This window comes from Pimephales promelas, chromosome 15 (assembly GCF_988280905.1).
Source record: "Pimephales promelas chromosome 15, fPimPro1.hap1.1, whole genome shotgun sequence".
Classification (NCBI taxonomy): Eukaryota; Metazoa; Chordata; class Actinopteri; order Cypriniformes; family Leuciscidae; genus Pimephales; species Pimephales promelas.
Window position 1 is genome coordinate 34248791 of NC_142783.1, and position 20562 is coordinate 34269352.

The 20562-nt window shown below is 35.8% G+C and overlaps 2 protein-coding genes across 3 annotated transcripts in view; both read left to right on the top strand.

The window, feature by feature from the left end:
• ptpn21 (protein tyrosine phosphatase non-receptor type 21) overlaps positions 1-20229 on the top strand; it is a 31531-nt gene extending 11302 nt beyond the window's left edge. Inside the window, exons 8-21 of one of the 2 annotated variants that reach the window (XM_039663004.2) lie at positions 1075-1163; positions 1576-1663; positions 1972-2051; positions 2909-3016; positions 3776-3836; positions 4130-4208; positions 5802-6685; positions 8341-8892; positions 11369-11503; positions 12756-12974; positions 14222-14350; positions 14641-14875; positions 16010-16170; positions 17810-20229. In XM_039663004.2, the coding sequence (XP_039518938.1) occupies positions 1075-1163; positions 1576-1663; positions 1972-2051; positions 2909-3016; positions 3776-3836; positions 4130-4208; positions 5802-6685; positions 8341-8892; positions 11369-11503; positions 12756-12974; positions 14222-14350; positions 14641-14875; positions 16010-16170; positions 17810-17938 (2949 nt within the window). In that variant the 3' untranslated portion in view covers positions 17939-20229. The remainder of the gene's footprint in view (positions 1-1074; positions 1164-1575; positions 1664-1971; positions 2052-2908; positions 3017-3775; positions 3837-4129; positions 4209-5801; positions 6686-8340; positions 8893-11368; positions 11504-12755; positions 12975-14221; positions 14351-14640; positions 14876-16009; positions 16171-17809) is intronic. The other variant, XM_039663005.2, reaches the window with a different exon arrangement.
• Positions 1-20562, top strand: part of LOC120473281 (zona pellucida sperm-binding protein 3) — a 194702-nt gene that overhangs the window by 170152 nt on the left and 3988 nt on the right.

Consider the following 20562-nt stretch of genomic DNA (forward strand, 5'->3'; position numbering starts at 1 on the left):
AGTTTGAAATATAAAGTAAATCCATATGGAGCGGTTTTAAACAAGTTTTCTGAAGAGACACGATGGCTTTTTATGATGGACATATGCAACACGAGAATGAACCTCATTGGTCCAAATTTTGAACGCATCATGTATGTTGTTCACTGATCAATGTTTATGTGTGAATAAAATTCATCATAAAGCCATTCAGAAGACTTAAACTATTTGATTCATACACTGCAAAAAAATGCTTTTCTTAGTATTTTTGTCTTGTTTCCAGTCCAAATATCAATCATTTCTTAGATCAAGATCTATTTACAAGAGTAAAATGGCACAAGTCTTGTTTTCTGGGGGAAAAAAGCAAGTTTTTGCTTTAAACAAGCAAAATGATCTAGTTTCTGTTTGAATTAAGATTATTTTTCTAACCCCATTGTCAGATAATTTTGCCTTTTTTAAGCATCAACTCATTTAATTTGGATTAATTCCCCCAGAAAAAAAGGATATAATATATTATGTAATTTTACTTATCTAGTAAATGCATCTTGATTTTAAGAATTTTTAGATATTTGGACTGGAAACAAGACAAAAATACAAAGTAAGAAAAGCAGTGTATGGATTTATTGTACGACCTCTTTATGAGCGTTTTGGGTGAATAGACTTTCAAAGGATGGACATAAATCTCTCATTTGATTAAAAAACGTATTTTTGTTTAGTCTTATGGGTTTGAAACAACATGAGGATGACAGAAGCTATCCATTTAAGAAATTAATTATGTTTAATACAGAAACAAAACAGTAAATTATGGGACTTTTGAACACATTTATTAGTGGTATTTGTCGAGCATCACAACATTACTCATACTTGATATTATTGATTTAAAACTAGCCCTATAACTAAATGTTCCACTTTGATATAAATCTGCTTCCCAAGAAAGATACAGGAGATTTTTCTAAGTTTTTCTTCATACAAAATTGATGAATTGCATCAACTACAAAAATGAATGGCTAATAATAATGTTAAGCTGTTGACAGCCTTTAAAATGAATACATTTTTAATTCTACTTCTGCTCTTATTTCCTTTCGTGTGTCTGAACAGGACACTCAGAGCACAGATGTGATTATCGGCTCTTGTCAGGACGGCATTTTTGTCAAGCACAAAAATGGGAAAGCACCTCTCATGTTTCGGTATGTGTGCATGCATTTATTTTTAGTAAAAAATATTATGTGGGTAAATATTGCTGTTAGTTACAGTTTTATATTGCTGCATATAAATAAATAAATAAATAAAATATCTCTGTATTTTACTTTTTCTTTTATTTATTTTTTGATTGTCCTCATGAATAATGGCTGGTTCAAATTTTTGGTTTCTCTTATTGAGGAACTATTTTAAAAATTTGAACCAGACATTGTTCATGAGGACAAAACCTAATATTATCACCCTTTGTCAGAGCAAAAATAATAAATTAAATATATAGAATTATATATCAGATGTTGCCCAAAGGCACTAATGCACCCCAAAAGGCTGTTTATCGTATCGTGTGTTTAGTTTGTGTATTGCTGTCATGTGTCTGACTTGAGCTCATCATTGTTTCTGCAGGTGGAATGACATTAATAATATGACTCATAATAAGTCCTTCTTTGCCCTGGAGCTCGCCAACAAAGAAGACACAATCCAGTTCCAGACCGTAAGTCTCAGATAGCTCAGATACTTTTCTTTGCCTGAAATAACTGAACGACTTCATTAATCTGGAGTTACGATGTTTACATAGAGAACCTTTCAAACGCACAGAAAATTATTTACAAATGTTCTTCACAATAAGAAAGAAGTCTCTTAACAAACCACTTTATTTTTAAAAGTGTATCACAATAATGCCCATGTGTATGTCCATTCATATTAATGAATAGGCGTTTAAGGATGATTTAGGCCCTGAAACACACAAGTTAATGTCATAGCCTGATTTGATTTAGTAAAAATGTTCTGGCTCTGTTTCAGGAAGACATGGAGACGTCCAAATACGTGTGCAGAATGTGGTTGGCGCGACACAAGTTTTACAAAGTTAACAACAGCAGTTTGTAAGTGTGTGTTTGTTTGGGGTGCACTGATTTTTTTGCGTGATTTAAACAAAAAAACAAAGCCTTAATTTGTCTCTTTCCTCTAAAAAAATTGTTTTATTTGTTTTAATGTTATGACTAAATACTAGATTGGTTCTGTTGATTGGATGTGAAACTGGCTGGGACCATACAAACGTTTTGAAAGTCTCTCTTCTGCTCACCAAGGCAGCATTTATTTGATCAAAAAAAAAAATAATAATAATTATTGCATTTTAAAATAGCAGTTTTCTAGTGAATATATTGTCAAATATAATTTATTTGTGTGATCAAAGCTGCATTTTCAGCATCATTACTCGCATGACCCTTCAGAAATCACTCTAATATGATGATTTTATCCTCAAGAATATGATTTTATGATTATTTATGATCATTTATGTGTTTATCAATTTTGAAAACAGGTTTTTAATAGGGCTGTGCAAAAGTTAATTGCGATTAATCGCATCCAAAATAAAAGTCTGTGTTTACATAATATATTTGTGTGTGCTGTATATATAAATACCTATGCATGCATGTATATATTTAAGAATTATTTGCGCTTAAATTCTGTATATATTTATAAATACATAATCTATATTATATAAATATAAATATTTTATATATTAATAACATATTTTCTTAAATATATACATGCATGTGTGTGTATTTATATATACAAAATAATTATATACAGCACACACAAATATATTATGTAAACACAGACTTTTATTTTGGATGCGATTAATCGCAATTAACTTTTGCACAGCCCTAGTTTTTAAATCTGCTAAATCAGTGCATGTGTAGTTTTGCGTGTCTCTTCACTGTCCGTTTGCTGTCTCCAGAGAGCTGTCTGATGGCCCGAACTCTGAGGGCTCCCAGAGGTCTCTTCTCTCTCTTTCATTTCCTCGCTTTCCAACCCTCTCGCGTCCCTCTGTGCCTGCTGACAAGGGGTGAGCGTTACTGCATTACTGCTCAGAGCCTTCTCAGGGGCTGCAGAGAGACGGGGAACTCCTGATAACTACCTTTTCCTGAACTTTAGTTTTCATTTAAATCAAGATGCAATATAGACACTAACCCCTGGTTTCACAGACAATCTTTAAGTCTAGTCCCAGACCTAAAATGCACGTTTGAGTTGTTTTTAACTGAAAGCAGATCTTAAAATATGTCAGTGGCATTGTTTTGTCTCACACCCGTAAGACACGTTTATTAAAGCTACTTAAATCTCCTAATTGAACTGAGGCCTAATCCTGGCTTAAAGGATTAGTTCACTTCAAAATGAAAATTCTGTCATCATTTACTCACCCTCAAGTTGTTTCAAACCTGTGTGAATTTCTGTCTTCTGCTGAGGAAGATATTTTTCAGATCTGTTGATGGTCCCCATTGACTGCCATTGTTTATTTTTTCCCTACTATGGGGTCCATCAACTGTCTAGTTATCTTTAAAATATCTTTTTTGTGTTCAGCAACTATTCCTTTGAGAAACCAGGTCTATCTTTTATAAATATTTAACTTTAAACTATTTTTGCATAGTAAAAAATAATGCAAAATATATTTAGTTGCAATGCAAAAATGCTAATTCAGTGCAAAACGTCACCCATTGCTTTTTTGTTACCATAGTGAACCGCTGTGTTTGTGAGAAATACAACTTTGAACTTTATTACTCTCTGGTTTATTTCAACTGGTCTTTTATTGCCTTGTGTTTTATTACAGACAAACTCAGCCCGCTCCTGTAAACCCAGTGAGGCGACGGTCCTCTACGAGAATGTCTCTGGTCAGCATTATACCGGTTATTCATGGACTACACAACAGTTTCACAACAGAGTTTCTAGAGTTTGTTGGCTCTGCATGATCTCTTTGTTGGCTCTCATGATCTCTGAAACTGAAATGAGCATCATGTTAATCTAATAAGCATAAGTAACTGTATATACAGCCAACTTTTAATATAATTATGCTGCCTAACTTTGGAACGGTACCTATATGACTCAAAATACTGTCTGAGGGAGTTGACACAGAATTAATGTGTCCTGTTGAATAATGCTGCTTTTGTTTTGTCTTATGATCCAGCCAAAACCGCAACCCTACATGATGGCACCTCAGATGCACTTTAACGGCCATTACACCGAACCATACACGTCTTCGCAAGGTAAAACAGGCCGAAAATGCTTATTATTAAACCTTATTGTAAATGGGGTTTAAAAAAACCTAATTTAAATGAGTAGTTCACTTTTAAAAAAAAACATTTGCTGATAATTTACTCACCCCCATGTCATCCAAGATGTCCATGTCTTTCTTTCTTCAGTCGAAAAGAAATTAAGGTTTTTGATGAAAACATTCCAGGATTTTTCTCCATATAATGGACTTCAATGGGGTCCAAACGGTTCAAGGTCCAAATGAGAGTTTCAGTGCAGCTTCAAAGGGCTTTAAACGATTCCAGACGGTCTTATCAAGCGAAACGATCGCTCATTTAAAAAATAAATGAAAAGTTGATGTTTTATAAGCACAAATGGTCACCTTGCTCTGTTCTGTGATGAGCGTTCGTGACTCTCCTGTTCGAACTTGTTTATCAAAATGAAAAAATCTTTTTTTCGAGTCATGACTCGAAGGGTCCTAGATAAGACCCTTATTCATCGTCTGGTGTCATTTAAAGCCCTTTGAAGCCGCACTGAAACTCATTTAGACCTTGAACAGTTTGGTCCCCATTGAAGTCCATTATATGGAGAAAAATCCTGTAAAGTTTTCATCAAAAACCTTAATTTCTTTTCGACTGAAGAAAGAAAGACATGGACATCTTGGATGACATGGGGGTGAGTAAATTATCAGCAAATTTTTTTTTACAAGTGAACTCCTTTAAAAGAGAAACCAAGTTTATTTTTCTGACCCCACTGGCAGATTGTTTTTCTTCTTGATTTAAAGGAATAGTTCACTTAAAAATTAATGTTCTGTCATCATTTACTCACCCTCAAGTTTTTTCAAATCTGTATGAATTTCTGCTGAACACAAAGGAAGATGTTTTGAATAATGTGTGTAAATGATGATGATATTTTTAAGTGAACTATTTCTTCACGCTTAAACGGAAAACAAGACTTCATATCATTCTGCTTCTCTAGTTAAAGGAGTAGTTCACTTTAAAAAAACTTTGCTGATAATTTACTCGCCCCCATGTCATCCAAGATGTCCATGTCTTTCTTTCTTCAGTTGAAAAGAAATTTTTTTGAAGAAAACATTCCAGGATTTTTCTCCATATAATGGACTTCAATGGGGTCCAAACGGTTCAAGGTCCAAAAGACAGTTTCAGTGCAAACTGAAAACAGTTCAAAGGGCTTTAAACGATTCCAGACGATGAATAAGGGTCTTATCAAGCGAAATGATAGCTCATATAAAAAAAAAAAATAACAAAGTTTAAGCTCATTTGAACCCCATTGAAGTCCATTATATGGAGAAAAATCCTGGAATGTTTTCATCAAAATCCTTCATTTCTTTTCGACTGAAGAAAGAAAGACATGGACATCTTGGATGACATGGGGGTGAGTAAATTATCAGCAAAAGTTTTTTGAAAAGTGAACTACTTTTAAAAAGTTGAGAATGAGATATTTGTACTGTAATAGCTGTTCACAAATGTTCCACTATATTGCATAAAGTCATGTAACAATAATATATACTGTATAATTATATGTTATATTACTATAGTCATGCCAATAAAGCAAGACCTAAAATACTGACTCTGCTTTTCCTACAGATAATCTTTACATCAACAACCAGAATGGTTTTTACTACCATTCCCAAACCAGTCTGGACCACTCTCCGCACGAGTACAACGGAAGGATCCGTAACGGCAGCGTTTACAGCGCCCAAAGCACCAGCTCCCTCAACAACCCGCAGCATTACCTACAACCCTCGCCCATGTCCTCCAACCCGAGCATCACGGGCAGTGACCTCATGCGACCAGACTACGTGCCTTCCCACCGCCACAGCGCCCTAATCCCACCGTCCTACCGCGCCACGCCCGATTACGAGACCGTCATGAGGCAGAAGAACCACGGTATGATCCCGCCCTCCGAGCGCCAGAGCCACTCCATGAGGAACCTCAACATCGGAAACTCGTACGCCTACAGCCGACCGGATCCGCTCGTTTACAGCCAACCGGAGATCCGCGAGCACGGAGCGGGCCAGTATCCGTTCCACCTCAACTACAGCTTCCACAGTCCCTCTCCGTACCCCTATCCCACCGAGAGACGGCCCGTGGTGGGCGCCGTCAGCGTCCCCGAACTCACTAACGTCCAGCTCCAGCAGGCACAAGAGTACCCGGCGGCCAACATCATCCGGAATCAGGTTTACTGGCCGCCTCCACCGTATCCCTACCCCCATCCTCGACCCGCCAACAGCACCCCGGATCTGTCCCGTCACCTGTACGTCAGCAGCAGTAACCCGGATCTCATCACTCGCCGCGTGCATCACTCAGTGCAGACCTTCCAGGAGGACAGTCTTCCCGTGGCTCACTCGCTGCAGGAGGTGAGCGAGCCGCTCGTCACGCCGCGCCGTCCTCACATGCACAAGCGCAACTCCATCGAGATCGCCGGGCTGGCGTACGGGCTGGAGAACATGAGGCTCAAGGAGAGGAAGGCGAGTAGTGTGACGTTATACACACGATTTATGCTGTTGAATGATTGTTGTGTTCTCATTAAAGGGTTAGTTCACCCAAAAATTTAAATTCTGTCAGTATTTACTCACCCTCATGTTGACCTTCGTTCATCTTCGGACACAAATTAAGATATTTAAGATATTAAGATCGCTCCTGCATACTAGTCCATAGGCTTCTTGAGGGAATGACTCTTGATGTCCTCAAAGTCATTAAAGACATCGTTAAAATAGTCCAAGTGACTACAGGGGCTCAATCTTAACTTTATCAAACGACGAGAACACTTTTGTGCGCAAAAAAACAACAAAAATAACGACTTTATTTCAACTATTCGTTTATTTCTCCCTCTGCCTCGAGTTAGGTTACTAGTTTAATAGCGTAAGCTTCTGTTATTGTACATCACACGCATCACACACATGACCAGCGTCGGCCAATAGTGAGCCTACGTGTGACGTAGCTCTACGCAATCACACTACGTTAACTGACTACAGGCCCATGGAGAAGGAAGTGAATAGTTGAAATAAAGTCGTTATTTTTGTTTGTTTTTGCGCACAAAAGTGTTCTCGTTGTTTGATAAAGTTAAGATTGAGCCACTGTAGTCACTTGGACTATTTTAACGATGTCTTTAATGACTTTTCGAGGCCAGCAAGAGTCATTTCCTCAAGAAGCCTATGGACTAGTATGCAGGAGCGATCTTAATATCTTAAATATCTTAATTTGTGTTCTGAAGATGAACGAAGGTCAACATGAGGGTGAGTAAATACTGACAGAATTTTCATTTTTGGGTGAACTAACCCTTTAAGACCTTTCAAATTACACATGACACACGACAATCTGAGCTGGATGATGTATTGACATATTGCAGTACGTAGTACAAAAAAGTATTTCATAAATTATTAAAAAACATTTTTTTTCTATTTATCAGCAAATATCTCAGCACTACTTGGGAGTTAATCAAATTTTGGGGTGTTTTTATTTTTATTTAGCAGTTTGCTCATTTTTAATACCTTAATAAATAATAATCTTTCTTTATGTAATTTATTATAATGTAATTATTAGCAATCTTCATGTTCAGGATTGAGCTATACTTGAGGTAATTATCGTTTTATTCACGGATGTACTTTTTGTATGACGTGCCGTACATAAAAACAGTATTTTACAAATTCCTAATAGGTTATATATAATTTATCTATTTCAATAAGAAGCATAAATCATATAATTAATTCTTATAGACCATTTTGCAAGATGTAAACAACACTGGTCCAGAAGCCTTTCCTGTTTCAGTTTTTTAACACTACATAAAATCTGGGATAAAATACAACCAACAGAACATTTAAAACTGAATCAAAAAGTTAAACAAACATCTTTAAGATGTTTTCTTTACATGTGAAATAAAGAAAACAGTTACAAACTGAAACAGGGAGTGCTTCTGGACCAGTGTTGCGAAATAATCTATATAATTATTATTATCCAAGACTCTAGATCGATAAATTGATGAATTTAATGCGTTTAATTGTTTTCAACAGAATTTTGCTAATAATTTTAAGCATTTATAATTATATAAATTTATATTTAAATATTATTAATAATCTGTGATTCTAAATCATTTTAATAAATGTATTCAAATTTGTTTACCCAGGTTTCCGCATCAGCGGCCGAGACTCCGCCCCCGGTTGCCCAGGCGATGACCCCTACGGCATCTGGCTCCGACATCAACGTCGTCCTGGAGGTCCCGAAGCCTGAGGACGTGGTCATCAAGGAGGACGTGTTCTACGGCCACAAAAAATCCCTGTCCGACGCCACGATGTTGGTGCACAGCAGCGGCGAGGAAGAAGAGTTTGAAGACGACAGCGGGCGTCACACACCCCAGTCTCAGGACGCTGTGGGCGGTCCTGAGCGTCACATGACACCGCTGGAGCGGCCCCTCGGAGAGCCGCCCGCTTATCCGTTCAGCCACGGTATGGACGCGGTCCCGACGGGCTCTCTCGCGTACCAGGCCCATCCGATCATCCGCAAACCGGAAGATGTGGGGCAGCTTCCCCCTCTCCGAGAGCCCGGACACATGATGCCCTCGGTTTCAGAGGGGGATCTGAGCGGACAGGGGCGCTTGAGACAGAAGAGAGACCTCTTTAAGAGACCCGTCTCTGACGTCCCACCTGCCAGAAGGAACATCGATGGCCTTCCGCCTGCAGTAAGTGCACCAATAATCAGATTTGAATCAGAATTGCTTAAAGCAGGGGGTTCTTGCATCAAGCTAATCATTGGGCGTGTGACGGTACATTTATCTCACAAGATGTTCACTGGTACGTGACGAGGCGCTATTTTTGACGCTTGTGAGTCGAGGTGGGTATTGAGACAAATTTCACAATTGGATTCGATTTCGATTTCGATTCAATATTGATTATTTTGGAGATCAGTTACAATAAATGGCCATTTTTCTCAAGGGAATCAAATCTCTTAACTAATGCGGTAAACTATGGGAGTCTAGTTGTAGCCTATAGACTTCATTAGCCTAATATGAAGGTAATTATACTGTTTTGTAGCTTTATTTATTTTTATAATAAGAAGATTATATGAAATATAAACATTTAAATGGTGGCTGTCATAAAAACTTGCCAGATTTATTCAAATATGCATTAAATATTGAAGAACATTAAGATTATAATGCATATGTAATATGGTGTATATATTTAGCAAAATGCTCCTCTTTTAGTTAAGTTATTTTATATAAAAAGTTATTTTTTCTAGCTGACTAACGAGTTTATGTGGGTTTTCTGAGGTAAATATGACGATACATGACATTGATTACAAGCTGTTTAACTGTCGTCTTTCCACGGTTGAAACGCTGATTGAGTGAATCAATGTGACATGATACGGATTTCGATAAGTTGTACTCTATCTTTTAACACACTTTCAGATGCTCATTCATGTTTATTTGGCGCTGTAACTGGTATTATTAAGCCGGAAGAGAGATCAGCGCTGCTGCTTCTCTTGAGCTGAGCCAGAGCTGATCTCACGCCACAGTGCCAAAACGCTATTTATGTTTTTGAATTTCTAAAGAAAATGGACGTAATTTGAAAATTGAGACTTTGTTTCATATCAATACTAACAAAGGACAAAGATTATTGCGATTTTGTTTGTTTTTTTGGATGCGCGCAGCCATGATACAATGATCCATTCATTTAAATGAAACAGGATGAAGATTAATCAATCAAGAGAATCGATTAATATCGAGAAATCGATATTTATTACCCAGCCCTAGTCGCAAGTACCAAAACGAGTGGCTTACTGCACTTAAACATGAAAAATGATGTCAAAATGACTGTATTGGAGAGTATTCAGTTTTGGAACACAAATAGTTGAGAAAGATAACGCAAGTTGTGTAACAGTATATTAGATCTGTGCATAAACTCTTAAAGTGACCGCAGTCTAATATTAGATCATGTTAAACAGAAACATAACAAAAGATAAAGAAATTCACTCTCTGCTCTTGACTGGATTACGTTTGTTACTCTAATTATAAGCATTAATCTTAAATTAAATAATCTTATTTAATTTTTACATTGAAGACTATCCAGTGTTATTCTTACATTTGATTTTGACTTTAATTTCTGTAGTATTTCGGGTGAATACTAACCTATTGTTAGTCCCAGCTGAAAAAAAACTTAAAGCCGTGTTCTCTCTTGCTGTTGTTTGCAATTTGTTTATTTGTTCTTATTTTATTACGGACCTTTTACTTACTTTTACTGCAAAAATCGGTATCGGCATAAAAATCGCAATCAGTGCATCTCTAATCTCATTTGCAGATATACAGTACAGGTGAAACTCAAAAAATTTGAATATTGTGTAAAAGTTCATTTATTTCAGTAATTGAACCTAAAAGGTGAAACTAATATATTATATAGACTCATTACATGCAAAGTGAGATATTTCAAGCCTTTATTTGTTATCATTTTGATGATTATGGCTGAAAACCTCACAATATTCACATTTTTTATTTGGGGTTTTCATAAGCTGTTTCATAAGCATAATGATCAAAATTATAACAAATAAAGGCTTGAGATATCTCACTTTGCATGTAATGAGTCGAGTATGTATATATGAAGAGTTCAGATGCAAAAGCCTCTAAATGCCATTTGAAATTTTCTTCTTTAATGATGATTTTTATCAAACTTGTATATTTAAGTTCAGTAATTTCACTTAAATAACAATTACTGAACTTAAATATACAAGTTTGATAAAAATCATCATTAAAGAAGAAAATTTCAAATGGCATATTTAGAGGCTTTTGCATCTGAACTCTTCATATATTAGTTTCACCTTTTAGATTGAATTACATGAAATAAATGAACTTATGCAAGATATTGTAATTTTTCGAGTTTCTCCTGTAAAGACGATAAAGGAAATCCAAACTGATTTGTAAATGCATATGTTTTTTCAAATGCACATTTTATTTTCGTTTCGTCAGCATGTAGAATAGGTGTTTTCACATTGGGGTGAGCCTGTAAACTTGACTTTATACGCATGACTTGAAGAATGCGGCCCAACAGGCTGTCGGACCCGAAAAGCTGCATTCTGCCAAAGAGCAAAGCTGTGTCTCAGACTCGATCCTCAGACTCTTGTTTTCCTCTCTCGCTCTCTCTCCATCGCTCTCTCTGGGTATGAAGGGCATGAAGAAACGCTCGGAGGTCAAGAAGGTGGGACCCCTGAAGCTGGCGGCTCTGAACGGCCTGACTCTGTCCAGAATGCCACTGCCCGACGAAGGGAAGGACGACCCGGAGAACGCGTCTAATGATGAGAGGGTGAGTTCTGCTTTCAGTTTGAGTGCTGGAGGTGGACTGCTTGCTTATTTACTTATTGATTTGCTTATTTAATTTGTGTATCTGACTCGAGTATTCTATTTATATCTGATGTGATGTTAAAGATACAATGCGCAACATTTCATGTTAAAGGGATAGTTCACTTTGAAATTAATTTTTGGTATGTTTTATCTTACCTCAAGGGCATCCAAGATGTCGGTGTCTTTGTTTCCACAGTATTTTCAATTTTGATATTTTTAGGTCAAACCGTTCTTGTCTGTCAGTCATATAATGGAGGTCTATGGTCACCACCTCAAAGAGCAGCACAGAGAAGTCCAAATTAAACATGATTTAATGACTCGTAAATGTAAGTACACACTGATGGCCTAAGACACGAAACGAGCGGTTTGTGTGAGAAAACCAACAGTATTTATATCGTTTTTACCTCGTGTAATCACAGCCATGACAAAATGATCTGACGGCACGGGCGCTTCGGTCTGGAAGTGATCGCTTGCGCGCCGACGTCACTCTTTGTTTATACAGAGATTTGGGAAGTTTTAACTTTCACTAAACATATTTAGATATACGGGAAACCGCAATGGAAGACGATTTCGGGATATCTAAATATGTTTAGTAAAAGGAAAAACTTCGGAAATCTCCGTGTAAATATTGAGTGACGTCACACGCAAGCGATCACTTCCGGCGTAACATTGAACTGATTCATTTCGGTTCAGTTGGACATTGAACAACTGATTCAGATCACTGTGATTACACGAGGTAAAAACGATATAAATACTGTTGGTTTTCTCACACAAACCGCTCGTTTCGTGTCTTAGGCCATCAATGTGTCCTTACATGTACGAGTCATTAAATCATGTTTAATCTGGACTTCTCTGTGCATGCTCTTTGAGGTGGTGACCATAGACCTCCATTATATGACTGACAGACAACAACGGTTTGACTGAAAAATGTCAAAATTGAAAATACTGCGGAAACAAAGACACCTACATCTTGGATGCCCTTGAGGTAAGATAAAACATATCAAAAATTAATTTTAAAGTGAACTATCCCTTTAAAAATACCCTTTTTTCTAACCCATACATGCTTAAACAATTGCCAGTTCTGTTGAGGACAGGTGTTCAATGGTATAGCAGCTAAATTACTTTTGAAAGTTCATGTCCTCATACATCAGTACTCGCTGTTAGCATAGCATTCTGAACGGACCCTCACGTCTCGTGTCGTGTGTGTCCTGCAGTGTAAGATACTGGAGCAGCGAGTGGAGCAGGGGATGGTGTTCACCGAGTACGAGCAGGTGCACAAGAAGCGGCCCAACTGTGAGTGCACCATCGCTCAGATGCCCGAGAACAGCGACAGGAACCGCTTCCAGGATGTGCTGCCCTACGACGACACGCGTGTGGAGCTGGTGCCCACCAAAGAGAACAACACGGGCTACATCAACGCCTCACACATCAGGGTGAGCTTATTATACATTACACATCGATAGTTCAGGACATTTAATTTTAAATATCATAAGAATACAAACCGTAATACTAGAGATCTGAATGACATACTGCCTATCCTCAAAGTTTAAGCACAAACTGATGTTTTGGAAAAATTATAATTAGAATATTATTATTATTATGCCCTTAAACTGATTGTGTTGATCAAACTGTAATCCTAGAGATCTGAAACTGGTTTAACCCTCTGGGGTTGTTCGTTTCAGAGTCACACTCGGGGTGTTCGGGTCCAAATGGACCCAAAGGGTGGGATTCATATTTAAAAAAAACAATCATGATTTTTTTTTTTTTTACTCGTTTTTTTATAATATTTTTTCTTTTCTTTTTTGGTATTTTGAGAAAATGTCAAAAATAAAAAAAAATTATAATTAGTATTAATGCAATAATTATGACAAAATTTCCCCCCATTGAACATAATAGAAAAATATTTTTTTTAAAAAGCTGTATTTCATTTTGGAGTCAAGCCTAGGCCTCATAAAAGCAATTTTTGAAATGAGATGGATGCCATCTGGTGGACAAACTGAGCATTTTAAAAATGCAAAACACATGTATAATCTGAATTGTTTTTGGTGTGTTTGTGTATAAAAGTGTGTTTGTGTGTGTCTGGATGTGTTTTGCACTCTTGATGTTTTATAGATTCACCCCTTCTCTGTTGTGTGCTTTTTTTCAAGATCGTGGCTGATTTGTAGATTGTACGCACAAAAAAACTCAGTATTTTCACATTTTTGCCAATTTCCCATTCATTTTCCATGCAGGTCCATTTGGACCCGAACACCCCAAGTGTGACTATTTTTTTTTTTTTACAACCACTTAGACTATTCACAACCTGTCCCCAATTTTTTTGGGTGTTCAAATACCAAATACAAACAAAGTCACCAAATTTCAGACCATTCCGAGGAAGCTGTGATTTAAAAAAAAAAAAATTGTATTTAAATTCTTCGGGTCCATTTGGGCCGAACAACCCCAGAGTGTTAAAGGTTTGGATCGACCACATGGTGGCGCTACAGTGATCAAAACAAAAATAGACAACACTTTAGCACCTTTAGTCTAAGCAGCATTCAAAACTTTATGACTATATTTTTATGCATGCACTTGAAGGTCTTAAAGTGCTTGGACCCCAATAATTGATGCTTTATGTATGTATTTTGATTTATATCAGATTAATCAGCCTTCATATTGTGATTTCTGCCGCTTTGTTTACTAGGTCACGGTCAGAGGTAAAGAGTGGAGTTATATCGCATCTCAGGGTCCGCTTTCCAGCACCTGCCAAGACTTCTGGCAAATGGTTTGGGAACAAGGAGTTGCCATCATCGGCATGGTCACAGCAGAGGAGGTGAACGTTAAAACATAGCTCTGCGTGCACGGAAAGGAAAATGTGGCTATTACTTTAGTTTAGGACACAAATTTCATCAATCCTGATTTGATTAGAAATCGATAAAAAAAATTAAATATAAAACAAAATAAATATGAAACTAATGCTGTAACTATACTGGGAATCCTGTCAGCTTCTACATTACTGTAATATTAAAGGATCAAATTGATTTGTGTAGAAGCATTTAAATTGCACAAGGTAGTTTTTTATAATAATAGGTCAGTAAACTTGTTTTGTTTCCTGACCTGCAGGAAGGAGGTCGTGAGAAGAGTTTCCGCTATTGGCCTCGTCTGGGTTCTCGCCACAACACCGTCACTTACGGGCGATTTAAGATCACCACACGCTTCCGTACGGACTCGGGGTGCTACGCCACAACGGGCCTGAAGATCAAACACCTCCTCACCGGACAGGAGCGCACCGTCTGGCACCTGCAGTACACCGACTGGCCCGATCACGGCTGCCCGGAGGACTTTAAAGGCTTTCTTTGTAAGTATCACACCGAGAACAGGCTTTCTTGAGATCAGACATCACTGCTGTTGGCACTCAAGACAGCACAGGTGGTGTTGGCATCTGCAAATGAGTTTGTTTGTTTGTAGTTTTTATATACATATTGTCTGGATAATCCAAATTGTACATTTCTCTGTTAGTCAGCCGGAACGAAAAGTGAAAGTATTCTCTGAAAATGTTTAACATGCTGGACAAGCAGTTTAACACAAGGAACGTTTTAATTGAAGAATGTCACAAAAACATTCCTAGGTCATATTTCCGAGTTATATATAGCCGAAAAATCTTAGAAAAATATGAATATGCCTATATAAAATGATAAAAAATAAGATTGAATAATATTATAATTAGGGCTGTCAAATGATTAATCGCATCTAAAATAAAAGTTTGTGTTTACATAATATATGTGGGTGCACTGTGTAGAATTCTTTAATATATATATATTTATATATAAATACACACATGCTTGTATATATTTAATAAATATTTTCATGTATATAGATTTATATATAATTTATATTATATATAAATATAATAAATATTTTTATATATATAAATAATATTTTTTCTTAAATATACATGCGTGTGTGTGTGTGTATATATATATATATATATATATATATATATATACACACAAAATAATTATACACAGTCCACCTCCACATATATTATGTAAACACAAACTTTTATTTTGTATGCGGTTAATTGCGATCAATCGTTTGACAGCCCTAATTATAATATATAATAGTACAATTATGATATATAACATTATAATTAATATACACACACACACACATATATATACATAAATACTTATGCAATTTAAATGTGCGTGTGTGTATATGTGTCTGGAATTCTATCACATTATAATGTCTTTATACTTTTATGGTCCTAAATATTGTTTCCAGATTGAATGTGTTTAATTGTTTTGGCACGATGCGTAACAGTAATGTCACAACATCTTATTGCATATGCTTTATTTTCTTGGTGCACAATATTATTTGTAATTTGTGTGTGAAACATGTTGAGAGGTTTCCTAAGATCATCCCAACGATGCATGACTGTTACTGTTCTTGCCTGGCGTGGCTCTTTAAATGCTCTATTTCTGTGCCTTAGCGTACTTGGAGGAGATCCAGTCCGTGAGGCGACACACAAACAGCTCCAGCGACCCAAAGAACACAAACCTGCCGGTTCTGGTGCACTGCAGTGCCGGGGTGGGACGCACTGGTGTGGTCATTCTGTCTGAGATCATGATAGCTTGTCTGGAACATAATGAGGTACATATGTCCTGTGCTTACAGTGGCATGAAGGCGTTTCATTGGGGGGGAACTACATGCACTGCTTACCGTTGGCATCAGGGCAGAAAGAAATGTTACACTTCTGCTAAACACATGCTTGCTAGGAATAGAGATGACCGCATTCTCGGTAGACGTAGGCATGTGGCTGGACAGGTTTGTGCTACACTTAGACCTTAGTCACCGTTTACGGCACATGGTTGAATATGACGAAAGCACAGACTGGTGCTGTTGTGTAACCTGGCCAGTGAAGCATTAAAAATGATTTTAACAGTCGTCGGTTAACATTGTAAAACATTATGAACATTTGACCTCGGACCTGGGGATCATAAATATAGTTTATAGGGTTGCACTGTAATGCAATTTAATATAATGTTAATGGTGTATATCACAAATTGGTTTACTTATAAAAAATCTTTATTAAAATATATATATATATATTTGAAAAATACATGGATTTACAGATCAAATAAAATGTATTCATTTAAAGTAATAGTTATTTATTATTAAGTTGATTTAAGAATGTACGCATATACGTTAATTAATTCAATTATTAGAATTTAATATGAAATGTTGGTTAATTAAATGCAATTATTAAAATACCTTTTATATACAATATTTTAATCATTCTTATGTAAATATTTTGTAGCAACTGAAATAGTCAATCTGATATCAGTTTTAAAATAAAACACTTGAGTTAAACCTAAATACATAAACAATATAAATTATTATTTTACTGTAATATTAAATGTTATAATTAAATTATTAATAGTTTAATTTATATTTATATATGTTGTTTTTTGTATATTAACAGTTTATTTTCATCATTCTTGTGTAAATGATGGGTTTCAATTAAAAAAATAAATCAGTCTAATATCAGTGCAAAAACAGATTCATGTCATAAGACACGAGTTCAAAACTAAAGTTATTAATCATTAATTATGTTTTAATTATTATAATATTAAATGGTATTTTTATTTTAATTAAATATCTTTTACTATTGATTGTATTCGTTTGTTACAAAAAAATTTTGTTTAATACTTTGCGCCTTTATTTATTTATATGTACAGCCCTTTGAATTTCCATTGCATATGACTTTTTTTATATACATAAATATGCATTGCTTATTTATATATTATATTAATTATATATCTTTTACTATTGATTGTATTTGTTAAAACACTTTTCGTTTTGTATTTATCTGCCTTTTTATATATATAATTTTAAAATAATTTGTATGTACAGCCCTTTGAATTTCCATCGTGCATGTTTTTTTATATATATATATGAAGAGTTCAGATGCAAAAGCCTCTAAGTGCCATTTGAAATTTTCTTCTATAATGATCATTTTTATCAAGCTTGTATATTTAAGTTCAGTAATTTCACTTAAATGGCAATGATAATTACCTATTAATTGTTATTTAAGTGAAATTACTGAACTTAAATATACAAGTTTGATAAAAATCATCATTAAAGAAGAAAATTTCAAATGGCATTTGGAGGCTTTTGCATCTGAACTCTTCATATATTAATAAGTCTGCATTGCTTTGCCTATTTATCTAATATTATAAACAATGTTGAGATTGAGAATGTAAAGCGATGCGTGGTTGTTTCCGAACAGATGCTGGACGTCCCGACTGTTCTGACTCTGCTGCGACAGCAACGCATGATGATGGTGCAGACGCTCTCACAGTACACCTTCATCTACAAAGTGCTCATTCAGTTCCTGAGAAACTCCAGACTGATCTGAGACCAGCGCTGGCTCGTGTCCCATGAGCCCTCTCACGACCTCTCAGTCCGCCGGAGCCGCGAGCGAATCGCATCGGACCGGCGCCGGCGCGGCTTGGCTTCCTCACAGTATTAGTGACGGGGCAAGTATGAAGGACACTGCGCCGCGCTCTCTTTACCCAGTATTATTATTCACAGATGTCCCTGTGGGCTTGTACACGTGATCGCGGACGTCAGTCCCAGCACTTTTATTTGGCTGTACATATAGACGCAGCTCTGTTATTTAATATGATGCGCTGAACTGCAGTGGTTCTTTTATACCGGGTTCCTCGTGGATTTTACTAGTTTCCGCATGAAGGTTTAGCACGCCAAAACGACAAAGACGTGTGTGGATTTCACTTCAGTAGAAATGACCGGGTGAATCTCACGAAAAGCCCCCAAAAATATTAATATGTGTTGAATTTTCATGAAAGTAAAGGCAAAATGTGCAAAAAAACAAACCCTTGCTTTTCTATATGCTAAATAAAACGGCTCGTTTCTTTTCATGAGATTCACCTTGTTGCATCATGGGATAGATGTTACAGGAGTCCAGTGTTGAAGCTGTTTCTCGAGATTGAACGCGGCCAAAGACGGGAGGGTTTATTTTCTGTCCGCAGACGCAACCTATAAATGATTTGCTATATGTATTACAATTGTATATGAAAACTCTCAAATGTATTCTACGTATCATAATCAGAAAGACTTTCTCTTTGCATTTGGGATATTTTTGTATTCGCTCTTTCAGCCACCAGCATCCAATAACCCGAAGCACCAAAGAGCGTCACAGATTAGTGTTAACGGTTTGTGACCTCACTAACTTACACACACCAGCTATGATGGTTTACCAAAGAATTTTCAGTTCATTTACTTGTCATCTTAAAGTCTTAAAACACTGTGAAACCAAGCACAATGTGCCATATCAAATCATTTAATTCACATTGCAATCAGGTCTTATAATCTTTAATCATTATTATAGCAACGCTGATTCATGCTACTTTCCACCGTAATGGTGCTGTTACATACATTCAAACTAGATAGTCCATAGATTCATTATGACAGTCATTTACATGTCAGAGAAAATATCCAGGTCATATTTCACTTCACAAATAAAAAAAAATGCAATTTAAATAAGTGCAATTGAAAGTATTTGTTGTGCTGAATTTAATTTATTGTGTCCTGATGAATTACTGAATTCCAGTAACGAGTAAAATGTGTAATTATGAAAGTTTTAGAGAAAGGTTTAATTGTCCCAAAATAGGCTTTATTTGTCATGTAAATTATAAAATTTAGGGCTTTCAAACGATTAATCGCATCCAAAATGTTTGTGTTTACATAATATATGTGGGTGCACTAACTGTGTATAATTATTTTGTATATATATATATATATATAAATACACACGCATGCTTGTATATATTTAAGAAATATTTCCATGTATATACTGTATAATTTATATTATATATAAATATAATTATTTTATATATACATATTTTTTTTAAATATACATGCATGTGTATATATATATATATATATATATATAATATACACAGTGCACCCATAATATATATTATGTAAACACACATTTTTATTTTGCATGATTTTTTGATTTTTTGGGCTGAAATATGACCTGAAATTCACTCTAAAAGCTCTGAATGGTGCGTTAAACAACAGCAATGTCCTTTTTTTTTCTTTTCTTTCTTTGTGAAGGACAATCACTTTTTTTCACATTATATTGTGCATCTGAATATCACTTCATATCGTGAATGAACTCAATTGATCTGCATATCTACACAATCCGCATTTATCCGTCAGTGCTATATGAGGTAAAATCATGCAAGTGTTTGAGTAAATGGTTACAAAAGCACAATGTCTGTCTCAGAACCTTGTCATAATTCATGTTGAGTGTTATTGCTCTAGATATAGGCAAACTGTTGCGACGATGGACGTTTGCTCATATTTAGTATGTGAGAGGCCCGTGAGATCAGTGTTCATCTGAACTGGAAAACGGAGATTCAAGACAATTTATGAACAAAGCTGAAAACTGGACTGTTAAAGCCCTTCCCAGAGCTGCTTTTGGAATACATGTATATTAATAGCACATATTGTTTATATGGCTGATTTTAAGTGTTATTAACTTTTAACCATTTTAAACTTGCCGCCATCATCATGAGTGTGTTCTGATGATGTACAGCTGTCAGAAGAGCTAAATTATATCCCATTGTAAACAACTATATTTTTCATTCAGAAAATAAATATTTTAAGTTGTTAAAGCAATGCTTTGTCTCTCTATCTTATTTTACATTGGGTGGAAGGAGGGTTTGAAGGGCAAAAATATTTTTTCTGTATATTTTCATATTATTTATATGCTATTATGGTTATATAGCTTACGTTTAGCCTAATAATATGTATGCAAATGAAAATGAGAAGTGTTGCCTTGGAGTAAGTTTTATTATTATATTTAATTATTTTATAACACTGCAGCAAAGTAGTGTGGTATTACCATCTAACTCCATCACTTCACCATGGTACTACTGTAAAGGGAAGTTTGTCGATGCATTAACGTCAAGTTAAGTTGGTATTTGTTGTTGACAATTCTTGTATTATTAA